The sequence below is a fragment of the Mobula birostris genome, chromosome 31, assembly GCF_030028105.1.
Source record: "Mobula birostris isolate sMobBir1 chromosome 31, sMobBir1.hap1, whole genome shotgun sequence".
In the NCBI taxonomy this organism is placed as follows: Eukaryota; Metazoa; Chordata; class Chondrichthyes; order Myliobatiformes; family Myliobatidae; genus Mobula; species Mobula birostris.
The window spans coordinates 17944941-17959037 of NC_092400.1; the positions used below are offsets into that span (position 1 = coordinate 17944941).

The 14097-nt window shown below is 45.7% G+C and overlaps 1 protein-coding gene across 1 annotated transcript; it reads right to left on the reverse strand.

Annotated features, from left to right (window-relative positions):
• Positions 1 to 2866: 2866 nt before the first annotated feature.
• Positions 2867 to 5880, reverse strand: LOC140190668 (hydroxycarboxylic acid receptor 2-like). Its single transcript, XM_072247431.1, has one exon. The coding sequence runs from the start codon at positions 5826 to 5828 to the stop codon at positions 4809 to 4811; it is 1020 nt and encodes a 339-aa protein (XP_072103532.1). The 5' UTR covers positions 5829 to 5880; the 3' UTR covers positions 2867 to 4808.
• Between the last annotated feature and the right edge of the window lie 8217 nt (positions 5881 to 14097).

Consider the following 14097-nt stretch of genomic DNA (forward strand, 5'->3'; position numbering starts at 1 on the left):
ACAACAACCATTGGTCACTGCTGAAACAATAGATTTCTTAGTGCTTTCTTGCCTATGCACCTGATCTGGGCAAAGGGATCGTTTGGGTCAGATCCCAGGCAAATACCAGGAAACTGACCCAGGAAGATCACTCACAAGAGAAACTCTGCAGATGCTGAAAATCAAAGTAACACACACAAAATGCTGGAGGAACTCAGCAGGCCAGGCAGCATCTATAGAAAAGAGTAAACAGTCGACGTTTTGGGGCCGAGACCCTTCATCAGGGCTGGGCAAAAGAGATTAGGAGCCAGAGTAAGAAGGTGGGGGGTGGAGAGGAATAAGTACAAGGTAGTAGGTGATAGGTGAAACCAGGAGAGGGGGAGGAGTTAAGTAAAGAGCTGGTAAGTCAATTGGTAAAAGAGATAAAGTGCTGGAGAAGAAGGAATCTGATAGGAGAGGACATAAGGCCATGGAAGAAAGGGAAGAGAGAGGAGCACCAGAGGGAGGTGATGGGCAGGTAAGGAGATAAGAGGGAAATGGGAATGGGGAATAGTGAAGGATAAGGGTGGGGGACCAATTACCAGAAGTTCGAGAAATTGACGTTCATGCCATCAGGTTGGAGGCTACCCATACAGGAGGTGTTGCTCCTCCAAGCCTCATCACAGCAGTAGAGGAAGACTGACATGTTAGAATGGGAATGGGAAATGGGTGGCCACTGGGAGATCCAACTTTTACTAGCAGACAGAGGTTAGCTGTTCAATGTAGCAGTCTCACAATCTATGTCAGGTCTCACCGATACACAGGAGGCCACACTGGGAGCACATAAAGATCACTTTAATTTTTGTAATGTAACCTTGGATCACTACCACCACCCTACTACCAGTATGTCAGAACCTGCCCCATTAACAGCATCCCAAACCCACCCCATGGGCCTAGCAAATGAACCTAGGTCTGTTCCTACATATCTTCACCCAGAGCAATCCTACTCAGCCAAGACCCCATTCTTAGCCAAAATCAAGCCATTTGAGACTGTGACTGCCCACTGGATCTATATGATTGCATTAATCAGAACTATTCTTGGGGATTGAGCAAAAAAGGAAGCTGCAATGCCTTGCGTATATTCCGAGATGTGCAATATTATCATGAACACTGTAATGCAGTGTGTTGAGAACGGAAGGAAATGAACAAAGAGGCCTGCAAATAGTGGGGAACCTAAGATTTAGAACAGGAAACACAAATAAAAGTTGCTGGTGAACGCAGCAGGCCAGGCAGCATCTCTAGGAAGAGGTGCAATCGACGTTTCAGGCCGAGACCCTTCGTCAGGATTAGGGTCTCGGCCTGAAACGTCGACTGCTCCTCTTCCTAGAGATGCTGCCTGGCCTGCTGCGTTCACCAGCAACTTTTATGTGTGTTGCTTGAATTTCCAGCATCTGCAGAATTCCTGTTGTTTGCATTTAGAACAGGATGGGAGTTCCAGTGTACCAAATTGATCAGTATCTGTGACAAGTTTGAGGTGGCATCCAGGACCAGATTCAACTGCTTGAAGAGTGGGACCAAGCTCTCCGGTAACTGGCCCAACCGATCCAGTGTCCCCTTCCCCGTTAGGCCCGACTACTTGAAGGTTGATGGGGATCTGGTTTGGAGGGGCCAACTCACATAACAAGAGTTGCTGGAGTAGATTGAGAAGGTAAAACATAAACTGGATTTGTGGTAGTGCCATGCTCTGTCAATAACTGGGATGAACTTGGTCATCATGTGCAATACGCCCTCAGGGCTGCTGTATTTGGCACAGGGTGTGGCCTCTCCTTCACCCCTCTGTCTCAGTAATCACTTAGGACATCTCTCAATTTTTCTGGGAGTCCAAGATGGAGTGGGTGTGCTAGGTCACAATGCTCAAGTTCCCTGGGAATAGAGGCAAAAGTGCACCTCGTGTTGCCCTCATGCTGATGACCATTTTCATCTGTGTGTGGACCCAAAGTACAGGGGCACAGAAGATCCCTTGTGCTGAGGATCTACTTGTACCCGGTGTCGCGGACAATATGTTTATCTCCTCTGCTGTACAACTCCCCAGTCAGCCCAACCTTGTCGCCACACTGCCTGACCTTTATGGGAAAAGTACTTCCAAGTAAATGCCTTTGACCACAAGTCCATCTGGCAGTGGTCAGCACGGGACATCCTGCAGGCGCTGTGGGTCAGGGATGCTCTGCAGTCTGTGGGCTTGTTCTGTAAGCAAATGGGCCAACCCATGCACCTGACCAACAAGCACCAATTCCACACCTGGCTGGTGGTGAGAGGAGGCCTTCCAGTCAGGAGGTTCCTCTGCAGACGACCTATCACCTCCAACACACACTGTCCTTGGGGTGGATGTGGCGGGGAAGAGACAGTCACCCATCTCCTTGCAGACTGTGGATTTGTTAAGAGGGTATGGAGAAAGATGCAAGAATCTGTGTCCTGGTCCATCCAGCTCCCAGCAGCCTGCATGTAAGAAGTCTCCCCGATTTACAAACCGCTCTCTGGGACACACACCAAAACAAGCATCAACTGCCCTGCAAGGTCATTACCTCAGTGGAGATAAAGATCCTACAGTCTTTCCCGAAACTTGTCGGTCGCCCAGCACAGTGAGACGGCTGTAAGGGAACGCCGCCGACTGGCTCAGCCCTGGCTGCAGCAGTATGTGCTGAGATCAAGGCAGCCAAGGCTAAGGCACTATGGGGAAGGGCCCTTCTGCCACCACATACGGAGAGGCAGAAATGAGTGGAGAAGACCCTCGGACAGAAAAAGGGTATCACCCCAGGAAGCCACGTGAGGGGTAATGGTGTGATTTTTTTTTGGTGTCTTTTTCTTCATAGTTTACGCTGCTGAATGTACAAATCACAAATGTAAAAGGTCTTTTTTCACTGTTTATTCCTTTGTACTGTATGTAATTTATATCATGATTAAAGTTCCATTTTTTTGAAATACAATAAAACATTACAAGTTATAAAGAGCACAAAGATCGTCAAGCACAGAATGGAATGGGGGAGGATTGGGGGTGGGTGTCACATCTCATGTGCCTGGTGATGAAAGCATCTGAAGAACAGATTTGAGTTAATTCATTGCAATGTCTAAGCCTAGTCAAAATGCTAGGTCTACTTCAACAAAATATAATTCTGTACGCAATAGGAAAAAGGACAGCAGTATTTCCTCATTTACAGTTCCCCAGCTGTACTGCTAAAACTTGACTATCACTAGTTCACGCTTTAACATTTTGAGACACTTATTACGGAGGCAGTCCCTTGGGATTGAGAAGACTGGCTCTGAGAAGAGGTAGCTAATGAGGCTAAGATGCCAACAGCAGACTCTTCCACAATCAGGGCAGACGAGTGGGTAGCAGTGCACTCCTTCCCCAACTTACACAGGGCCTCCATGTGCTCCTGATCTGCCCTGGGTCCTGGGCCAGAGATGGGGTCAGTGGGGAAGCAAGTGCAGGAGCCGGCCAGATTCGAACCTGGGACCACTGGCCTTGAAGGCCAGTGCTGATGCCACTACACTGTCGGACGGCAATGGCACTATACAGTCATGCTGTTAATAAGTACTGCTTGACATCCCCAACACTCTGCTGCTGATTGCCAAGTGCATATTCGGCTGGACCAGCATTGCTCTGCTTTGCACTTAATTGAGTAACGTTACATTGAACTAATTAAATATCAATAAGAACAGTGCAATTTGGTGAAAGAATAGGCGAGAACTGTATGAAAAATATATTGGAATTAAATGAAAGCAGCATGGTTGAGAAGGAGCAACCTTAATCATGTACAGTCATAGAAAAATACAGCTGAGAAGCAGGCCTTTCTGTGCTGAATCATTTAAAATGCATACTCCCATTGACCTGCAACTGGACCCATAGCCATCCATACCCCTACCATCCATGTACCTACCAAACTTCTCTTGAACATTGAAATCAAGCTCACATGCATCACTTGTGCTGGAAGCTTGTTCCGCACTCTCACACCCTCTGAGTGAAGAAGTTCTCCCACCCCCCTCCCATACTCCCCGTAAACTCAGTGACATTTCTAGCTCCTGCTGAAATGGTCCCTTTATCAGTCACTCTCCACCACCGAGCACATCTACAAGATGCACTGCCACACTAAAGCAGCATCCATCATCTAGGACCCCAACCAGAGAGGGCATCCTCACTTCTCGCAGCTACCATTGGGAAGAATGTGCAGGAGCCTTAGGTCCCATACCGCCAGGTTCAGGAACAGTTAGTACACTTCAAGCACTGGGCTCCTGGACCAGCGTGGATAACTTCACCCACCTCAGCTCTGAACTGTTTCCACAACCTATAGACTCACTTTCAAGCACTCTACAACTCCTGTTCTCATTTACATACCTACTTCTTAATTTGTCTATTTAGTTATTTATCTATTTATTTATCCATCTATCCATTTGTTTAACCAATTAAATGGTTGTTTAATTACAATGCCGACTTTCTTTGCAGTCGCACATTGATTGTTGGTCAATCTTTGTGTGAAGCTTGTCATTGATTCTATTTAATCTCTTTGTTCTACCGTGAGCACCTGCAAGAAAATGAATCTCAGCAGCATACGGTGACATACAGGTATTTTGCTAATAAATTTACTTTGAACGTTGAACTTTAAAAGGATTTAAACAGATACGCGCAACATCGAGACTTAATCACAGTTCGTTTCAGAACAGGTTAGGACCGAGCCACTTCTTGACAAAACGTGCATGATTGCGTGGTTTTGCACTAAATCACAGGTTATCATTGAGCTACATAATCTGGGAAGAAGAATCGATATTACACAGCAGAATCGAACTGCAGGCGATCAGAGGAAAACTGCCGAGCTCAGGTGTCGATCCGTAGACGGCTCTGCCTTCGATTCTCGGGGCTCCATTTCCTGATCGGTTGTTGATTTGGAAAAGCTGACATTAAGGGGGCCCAAAGCTTTCCTCAAGGCACCTTTAAACGCAGAACTTGAAAAGTAGTAGATAACTGGATCGACCACACTGTTCAGATATGTCATGAATAATGTATTATAAAATATATTAACTGCCCTGATATATGACTGGCAATCTTCATCACTTCTAAGCCTTGTGATTAAAACGGCGACCACAGCAACATTAGTGGGCAGGAAACAAAATATGAAAACTGCCGTCACGGCGATCACAAGCTTAATCGCTCGCTTATATTTACCCCTTAAGTCACTGTCCATCTGTCTTAACTTCCAGATGATGCAGGAGGTAGAGAACAGAATCACCGTAACCGGTAACACAAACTTAAATATTATAAAAACCACATCAGTCCAAATTGCTGTGGGATTCATGGGGTAGTTTATGTTGAAAGGCTCACAGAACGTGACATTCCTTTGGATGAAGTCGTGACTTTCTATCAACAAGTGCAAACAAATCGTCACTGCCACAATCCAAAGGACGATTGCTATCTTCACCGCACACCTTGGAGTTGCCTTGTTTGCTTTGTGGAGCGGATGGACCACCTTAAAATAGCGATCAATCGCTATGATCATAAGGAAAATGATGCTGCCGACGCGGTTTAAGGAAATCATGAATATGTTCAGGCGACAGAAGACATCACCAAAAATCCAATCCTTGTCATATATGTAGTAGGTGGCTCGGAACGGAAGACAGCTGATTAGCAGAGTGTCCGCAATTGCCAAGTTCAGAGAATACACCGTGTTTGGCTTCCAGCTCTTCACATGGAAGCAGTAGATCCACAAAGCAATCGCATTTCCAATGAATCCCAGGATGCATGTTATAATAATTACTGGCGAATTGTACGTCGAACTGGAATCGTCAACGGGAGTACAGCGGGGGGCCATGTTCTCCATTGTAAAAGTACTCCAGTAACTTCCGTTACATTGCAATAAAACGTTTTACTTAACTGAAAGATAGGCAAATTTATACACTTTCTCTAGATTACGTCATGTCACATGACGGGGTTAACAAAATTGGGGAAGTACGGGATTTGTAAACTTACTGTCACGAACCCCGTGACGGGAATAAAGAACCAGCAGAGATGGAAAACACTTTGGAATCCAGTATTGCTATAAACTAATAATATTTATTAGTAACTACGCAATACAGTAATATAAATGTAGATAAATCAAATAGGTTAGCAATGATTATATATATAAGTAAGTATATCAGTAAGTGTGGAAATGTATGTATGAAAAACCCAGCTTCTTCCAGTCTAGAGGTAAAAAGATGATGAGTAAAGTTCAGTTCAGTTCAGTTCGTGGTATTGAGTTGAGTAGTGATGGAGAGAGCGAGAGAGGGAGCGAGAGAGAGAGCGAGATCAGAGTCTTCAGGTGAGCTGACGCCGTCGATCTTCTCGTTGTCCTTCGAAATCCTTTAAAAGTCACCGACTGTGACTTTAACAAAGGGGACCGGTTTTCTGTGGTGGAGCTATCCCCCAGGCGAGGGTGGACACATGGACAACTCCCCACCAGTCAACTCCTTTTCCTTCTTTCCACTGCAAGAGCGATGGATCGATCCGCCTGATCAATCCTCCAAAACCCACCTTTTCTGCGGGCACAACAGTGCTCATTCAGTGTCCAGATCATGTGCCCAAGGTCTGTATCATCTGACCTCCCATTTTATCTTCCCGTACTGAGCATCAACTGTCACTCAAACAACTCCTCCTTCCTGTCTCTGTGAAAGAAAAGCAATCAGTCCAAAAATCCTTGAAGAAAGTGTCAACAACCTGCCGAAAATCATAACATCGAGTGTCCATTAAATTGCGCGGCCTTCGGTCACCATGGCAACTTACGAGCTGCTCGGTGCTGTCTCCACTTCAGCAGAAATCCAACAGTTAACCAGTTCTTAAAGTGACAGTCTAACAGTTAGTCTTCGTCTCTCTCTCTCTTTTACAAACAAAATAACTCTCTCTCTCTCTCTTTTCAAAAGTACAGTTAATATGGGTACTTCAGGATCCTCTCACATTACTGAGAAAAAAAATTCAAAGATACCATATGATTGAATATGCATGAGGTAGAGAACAGAGTAACAGTAACCGGTAAGCCAAATTTAAACTGTTCTCCACACGCAAATTGATCTCTTTGGGATCAAATTTAATGAATAAAAATAATCGTAATGAGAGCATTCACATTCTTATTACACCCATATCAAAACATTAAACCTTATTAGATATTCGGAACTCAATAATTTGGGGCGGCACTGGAGTGTAGTGGTCAGCACAACGCTTCACAGTACGGGCGACCCAAGTTCAATTCCTGCTGCCGCCTGTAAGGAGTTTGTACGTTTTGTTTTCCCCGTGACCGCGTGGGCTTCCTCAGGGTGCTCCGGTTTCCTCCCACAGTCCAAAGACCTACCGGTTAGTAGGTTAATTGGTCATTGTAAGTGGTCCTGTGATCAGAATCAGAATCAAGTTTATTATCATCAGCACGTGTTGTGAAACTTGTTAACTTAGCAGCAGCAGCACAATTCAGTACATGATACTATAGAAAGAAAGAAATAAGTAAATAAATTACAGTGAGTGTGTATATATGTATACTGAATTGATGTAAAATAGTGGAAAACAGAAATATTATATTTTTTTAGAAGTGTTCATGGGTTCAATGTCCATTTAGGAATCGTATGGCAGAGGGGAAGAAGCAGTTCCTGAATCGCTGAGTGTGTGCCTTCAGGCTTCTGTATCTCCTATCTGATGGTAACAGTGAGAAAAGGGCATGTCCCGGGTGATTAGTGTCCTTAATAATGAACGTCACCTTTCTGAGGCACCGGTCCTTGAAGATGTTTTGGGTACTCAGGAGGCAAGTACCCAAGATGGAGCTGATTAATTTTACAACTTTCTGTAGCTTCTTTCGGTCCAGTGTAGAAGCTCCCCCCCTCCCTTTCCAGATAGTGATGCAGCCTGTCAACATTCTCTCTATTGGACATCTATGGAGGTTTCTGAGTGTTTTAGCTGACAAACCAAATATCATCAAACTCCTAATGAAATATAGCTTTCAGTACGCTGGATGAACTCAGCAGGTCGGGCAGCATCAGTTAGAAACGATGAGTCGACGTTTCGGGCCGGAACCCTTCATCAGGACTGAAGAATGAAAGATGGGGAAGGATTTGAAGAATGCTTGTAGCGTCAGTTGAAAGACCAGTAATTTGAAAGGCAAAGGGGTGGGGGAGGGGAAGTATTGACATCATAGCCCTGAAAACAATGGGTAGTAGAAGAAGGAGACGGAACCATGAGGGAGCTGGGGGAAGGGGTAGAGTGAAATAGGGATAGAGGAAGGGAGGGGGAGGGAATTACCAGAAGTTGGAGAATTCTATGTTCATACCAAGGGGCTGGAGACTACCTAGATGGTACATGAGGTGTAGCTCCTCCAACCTGAGTAAGCCTCATTATGGCAGTAGAGGAGGCCATGTATAGACATATCTGAATGGGAATGGGAAGCAGAGATGAAGTGGGTAGCTACTGGGAGATCCTCTCTGTTGTGGCAGACGGAGCGGAGGTGCTCGACGAAGCAGTCCCCCAATCTGCGTCGGGTTTTACCGATGTAGAGGAGGCCGCACCAGGAGCACTGAATGCATTAGGTGACCCCAACAGACCCACAAGTGAAGTGTTGTCTCACCTGGAAGGACTGTTTGAGGCCCTGAATTGTTGCAAGAGATGAGGTGTAGCATTTATGCTTACAGTGATAAGTGCTGGGTTGGAGCTCAGTGGGGTTGGATGTGCAGATAAGGGAGCCACGGAGGGACCGATCCCTGCGGAAAGCGGAGAGGGGTGGAGAGGGAAAGATGTGCTTAGTGGTGGGGTCCTGTTGAAGGTGGTGGAAGTTGTGGAGGATAATGTGCTGGATCCGGAGGCTGGTGGGGTGGTAGGTAAGGACAAGGGGAACTCTGTCCCTGTTGTGGTTGCAGGAGGATGGGGTGAGGGCCGAAGTGCAGGAAATGGAGGAGATGCAGGTGATGGCATCATTGATGATGGTAGAAGGGAAACCACGTTCCTTAAAGAAAGAGGACATTTGAGATGTCCTGGAACGGAAAGCCTCATCCTCGGAGCAGATGCGGTGGAGACAGAGGAACTGGGAATAGGGAATGGCACTTTTGCATGTGGCAGGGTGGGAAGAGGTATAGTCGAGGTAGTTATGAGAGTCAGTGGGCTTGTAGAAGATGACAGTGGACAGTCTGTCTCCAAAGATGGAGACCGAGACATCAAGAAAGGGGAGAGAAGTGTCCGAGATAGAGGAAGTGAATTTGAGGGCTGCGTGGAAGTTTGAAGTCAATGAAATTGACGAGCTCAGCATGGGTGCAGGAAGCAGCACCAATTTAGTCCTCAATGTACCGAAGGAAAAGTTGGGGAGCAGTACCAGAATAGGTTTGCAGCACAGACCCAGCTACGCCTGCCTCTTCGTTGGTTATGTGGAACAGTCTGTGCTCCAAACCTATTCTGGTACTGCTCCTCAACTTTTCCTTCGTTACATTGACGACTACATTGATGCTGCTTCCTGCACCCATGCTGAGCTCGTCAATTTCATCGACTTTACTTCAAACTTCCACGCAGCCCTCAAATTCACTTGGTCTATCTCTGACACTTCTCTCCCCTTTCTTGATTTCTCAGTCTCCATCTCTGGAGACAGACTGTCCACTGTCATCTTCTACAAGCCCACTGACTCTCATAACTACCTCGACTATACCTCTTCCCACCCTGCCACATGCAAAAATGCCATTCCCTATTCCCAGTTCCTCCGTCTCCGCCGCATCTGCTCCGAGGATGAGGCTTTCCGTTCCAGGACATCTCAAATGTCCTCTTTCTTTAAGGATCGTGGTTTCCCTTGTACCGTCATCAATGATGCCCTCACCCGCATCTCCCCCATTTCCTGCACTTCGGCCCTCACCCCATCCTCCCACAACCACAACAGGGAGAGAGTTCCCCTTATCTTTACCTACCACCCCACCAGCCTCCGGATCCAGCACATTATCCTCTGCAACTTCCGCCACCTTCAACAGGATCCCACCAATAAGCACATCTTTCCCTCTCCACCCCTCTCCGCTTTCCGCAAGGATCGGTCCCTCCGTGACTCCCTTATCCGCACGTCCATCCCCACTGATCTCCAACCCGGCACTTATCCCTGTAAGCGTAAGTGCTACACCTGTCCCTACACCTCATCTCTTGCAACCATTCAGGGCCCCAAACAGTCCTTCCAGGTGAGACAACACTTCACTTGTGGGTCTGTTGGGGTCATCTATTGCATCCGGTGCTCCCGGTGCGGCTTCCTCTACGTCGGTAAAACCCGACGCAGATTGGGGGACCGCTTCGTCGAGCACCTCCACTCCGTCTGCCACAACAGACAGGATCTCCCAGTAGCCACCCACTTCAACTCTGCTTCCCATTCCCATTCAGGTATGTCCATACATGGCCCCCTCGACTGCCATAATGAGGCTAAACTCAGGTTGGAGGAGCTACACCTCATATACTGTCTAGGTAGTCTCCAGCCCCTTGGTATGAACATAGAATTCTCCAACTTCTGGTAATTCCCTCCCCCTCCCTTCCTCTATCCTTATTTCACTCTACCCCCTCCCCCAGCTCCCTCATGGTTCCGCCTCCTTCTTCTACTACCCATTGTTTTCAGGACTATGACGTCAATACTTCCCCTCCCCCACCCCTTTGCCTTTCAAATTACTGGTCTTTCAACTGAAGCTACAAACATTCTTCAAATCCTTCCCCATCTTTCATTCTTCAGTCCTGATGAAGGGTTCCGGCCCGAAACGTCGACTCATTGTTTCGAACTGATGCTGCCTGACCTGCTGAGTTCATCCAGCGTACTGAAAGTGTTGCTTTGATCACAGCGTCTGCAGATTATTTTGTGTTAATGAAATATAGCTGCTGTCTTCCCTTATTTATAGCTGCATCAATATATCCGGACCAGGTTAGATTCTCAAAGACATTGACATCCAGGAACTTAAAATTGTCTCACTCTCTCCATTTCTGATCCCTCTATGAGGATTGGTTCATTTCCCTTCATCTTACCCTTCCTGAAGTCCACAATCAGCTCTTTCATCTTACTGAAATTGAGTGCAATGTTGTTGCTGCACCATTCAACCAGCTGGTACCATCTCGCTCCTGTGCACCCTCTCATCTCCTTCTCAGATTCTACAAACAACAGTTCTATCATCAGCAAATTTATAGATGGTACTTGTGTTATAACTAGCCACACAGTTGCAAGTATAGAGGGAGTAGAGCAACGAGCTGAGCACACACCCCTGAGGTACGCCAGTGTTGATCATCAGCGAGGAGGAGATATTATGACCAATCCACACGGATTGTGGTCTTCCGGTGAAGAAGTTGAGGATCCAATTGCAGAGAGAGGCACAGAGGCCCAGGTTCTGTACCTTATCGATCAGGACTGTGCAAAAGATGGTGTTAAGTGCTGAGCTATAGTCAACAACCAACATCCTGACATACGTGTTTTATTGTCCAGGTGGTCTATTTAAATCCTTAGAAAGAGGTAACATAGGATTGGAAGTTGTAGAATCCTTGTGGGTAGCATTAAGAAACTGCAAGGGTAAAAAGCGTCTGATGGGTCTACAGACCTCCAAACAATGGCCAGGGTGTAGGATGCACATTACAATGGGAGATATAAAAATGCACATAAAAGGGGCAATGTTGCGATAGTCATGGGGTATTTCAACATACAGGCAGGTTAGAAAAATCATGCTGGTGCTGGATCCCATGACAGAGAATTTGTAGAATGCCTACAAGGTTGTTTTTAAGAGCAACTTGTGGTTCGGGTTCTGATTAGGAAGCCGAAGGTAAAGAAACCCTTTGGAGACAATGATTATAATAAGATAGAATTCACCCTGCAGTTTGAGAAGGAGAAGCTAACTTCAAATATATCAGTATTACAGTGGAGTCCAGGGAATGACGGGATGTGAAACAGCAGCTGCCAAAGTTGATTGGAAGGGGACTCTAGCAGGGATGGTGGCAGAACAGCAATGGATGGAGTCTTTGGGAGCAATTTGCAAGACGCAGGGAAGGTATTTCCCAGAGATGAAGAATATTCTAAAAGGAGGATGAAGCAGCCATGGAAGTCATGGAAAACAAGAGAAGTCAAAGACAGCAAAAAGGCAAATGAGAAGGCATATAAAACAACACACACAAAAAAATAGGAAGTTAGAGGATTGGGAAGCTTTTAAAAAACACTAGAAGGAAACTAAGAAAGCCATAAGGAGAGAAAAGATGATATATGAAGGTAAGCTAACCAATAATATAAAGGAGAATACCAAAAGTTTTCTCAGCTATATAAAGAGTAAAAGAGAGGAAGAGTGGAAAATGACACTGCAGAGTTAGTAATGGGGGACCAAGAAATGCCAGATGAGCTTATTAAGTATCTTGCATCAGTCTTCACTGTGGAAGGCAACAGCAGAATGCCAGAAATGCAAAAATGTCAGGACAGAAGTGAGTGTTGTTGCTTTTACTAAGGAGAAAGTGCTTGGTAAGCTGAAAAGTCTGAATTTGATAAATCACCTGGACAAGATGGACCACACTCTGGGGTTCTGAAAGAAGTAACTGATGAGATTGTGGAGGCATAAGTAATGGTCTTTTAAGAAACACCAGTTTATGGAATGGTTCCAGAGGACCAGAAATTTGAAAATCTCACTCCAATCTTTCAAAAAGGAAGGAGGCAAAATAAAGGAAATTAGCCTGACATCCGTAGTTGGAAGAAAATTAAGAGTCTATTATTAAAGACGAAGTTTGGGATGCTTAGAGGCATATGATTAAATAGGCCAAATTCAGCATGGTTTTCTTAAGGGGGAATCTTGCCAGACAAATCTGTTGGAATTCTTTGAGGAAGTAACAGGCAGGATAGAAAAGGAGAGTCAGAGAATTCTTCATTTCGATTTTCAAAAGGCCTTTGATAAGGTGCCACACATGAGGCTGCTTAGCTAGGTAAGAGCCCATGGTATTACAGGAAAGATACTAGCACGGATAGAAGATTGGCTGACTGGCAGGAAGCAGAATAGGGGCCTTTTCTGTTTGGCTGCCAGTGATTAGTGGTGTTCTGCAGGGGTTGATATCTGGACTGCTCCTTTACACGTTATATGTCAATGATTTGGATGAAGGAATTAATGTCTCAGTGGCCAAATTTGCAGATGATACAGAGATAGATGGAGGGGCAGGTAGTGTCGAGGAAGCAAGGAGGCTGCAGAAGGACGTAGACAACCCTCTGGCCAAAGAAATTCCTCCTCACCTCTGTTCTAAAAGGTCATCTGTCGTTTCTGAGGCTGTGCTCCCTGGTCCTAGAATTCCCCACTACAAGAAGCATTCTCCACATCCACTCTATCTAGGCTTTTCAGTATTTGAAAGGTTTTATTGATCGTTCCAAACTCCAGCAAGTACAGGCTCAGAGTGTTGTGTATTTAATGTTTCAAAGTCAAAGTATATTTAATATCAATGTATACCATGCACAGCCTTGAGGTTCGTCTCCTTACAGGCAGCCACAAAACAAAGGAGCCCAACAAAACCCATTTAAAAAGCTGCCAAACACCCAATGTGCAGGGGAAAAAAAACTAACTGTGCAAACAACTGAAGTTAATGGAATTGAGACCATGAAGCCAGCCATCACTGCAGCCGGTCTTGCAACCCATTGGTTGCAGCCATAGCTTCAGTACAGCGCAGAGAATACTTCAGTAATGTTTGAGTAAACTTCTAAACAAATTGTTGGTTCAGCATTCTTTGTTTCAATAATTCATTATGAGCTAGCTGTCAATTGCATATGTTGTGACACTATCACATGATATGGGCGCGCCTCACTTAAAGTAAAAGCACAAGCTTAAAACTCTCATCTCCTGGCTCTTGCTTTCTTTTGAATTAGCTTGGGAATGGAGGGATAGATGGAGGAGAAGATGGCGACGTGACGGCAGCGTGTGCGGCTGCTCCGGTGATGAATATCTGTTATCTGTCAAGTAGGGGACCGTGCACAATTCTGATTTGATGAAGACGGACGTGAGAGTACCGAGGAATATCTGGAAAACTTCTGAAATGCCCGCTTCGCTGCCGCTGCTACTGTGTGGTAACCGGAATCTCCGGAGCAGAAGGCCCCGAAATCCTTGGCTTTGCTTGTTTCAGCGGCTGAGGCG

Coding starts and splice junctions, on each gene's coding strand:
- LOC140190668 (XM_072247431.1), bottom strand. CDS start 5,828: ATGGAGAACATGGCCCCCCGCTGTACTCCCGTTGACGATTCCAGTTCG.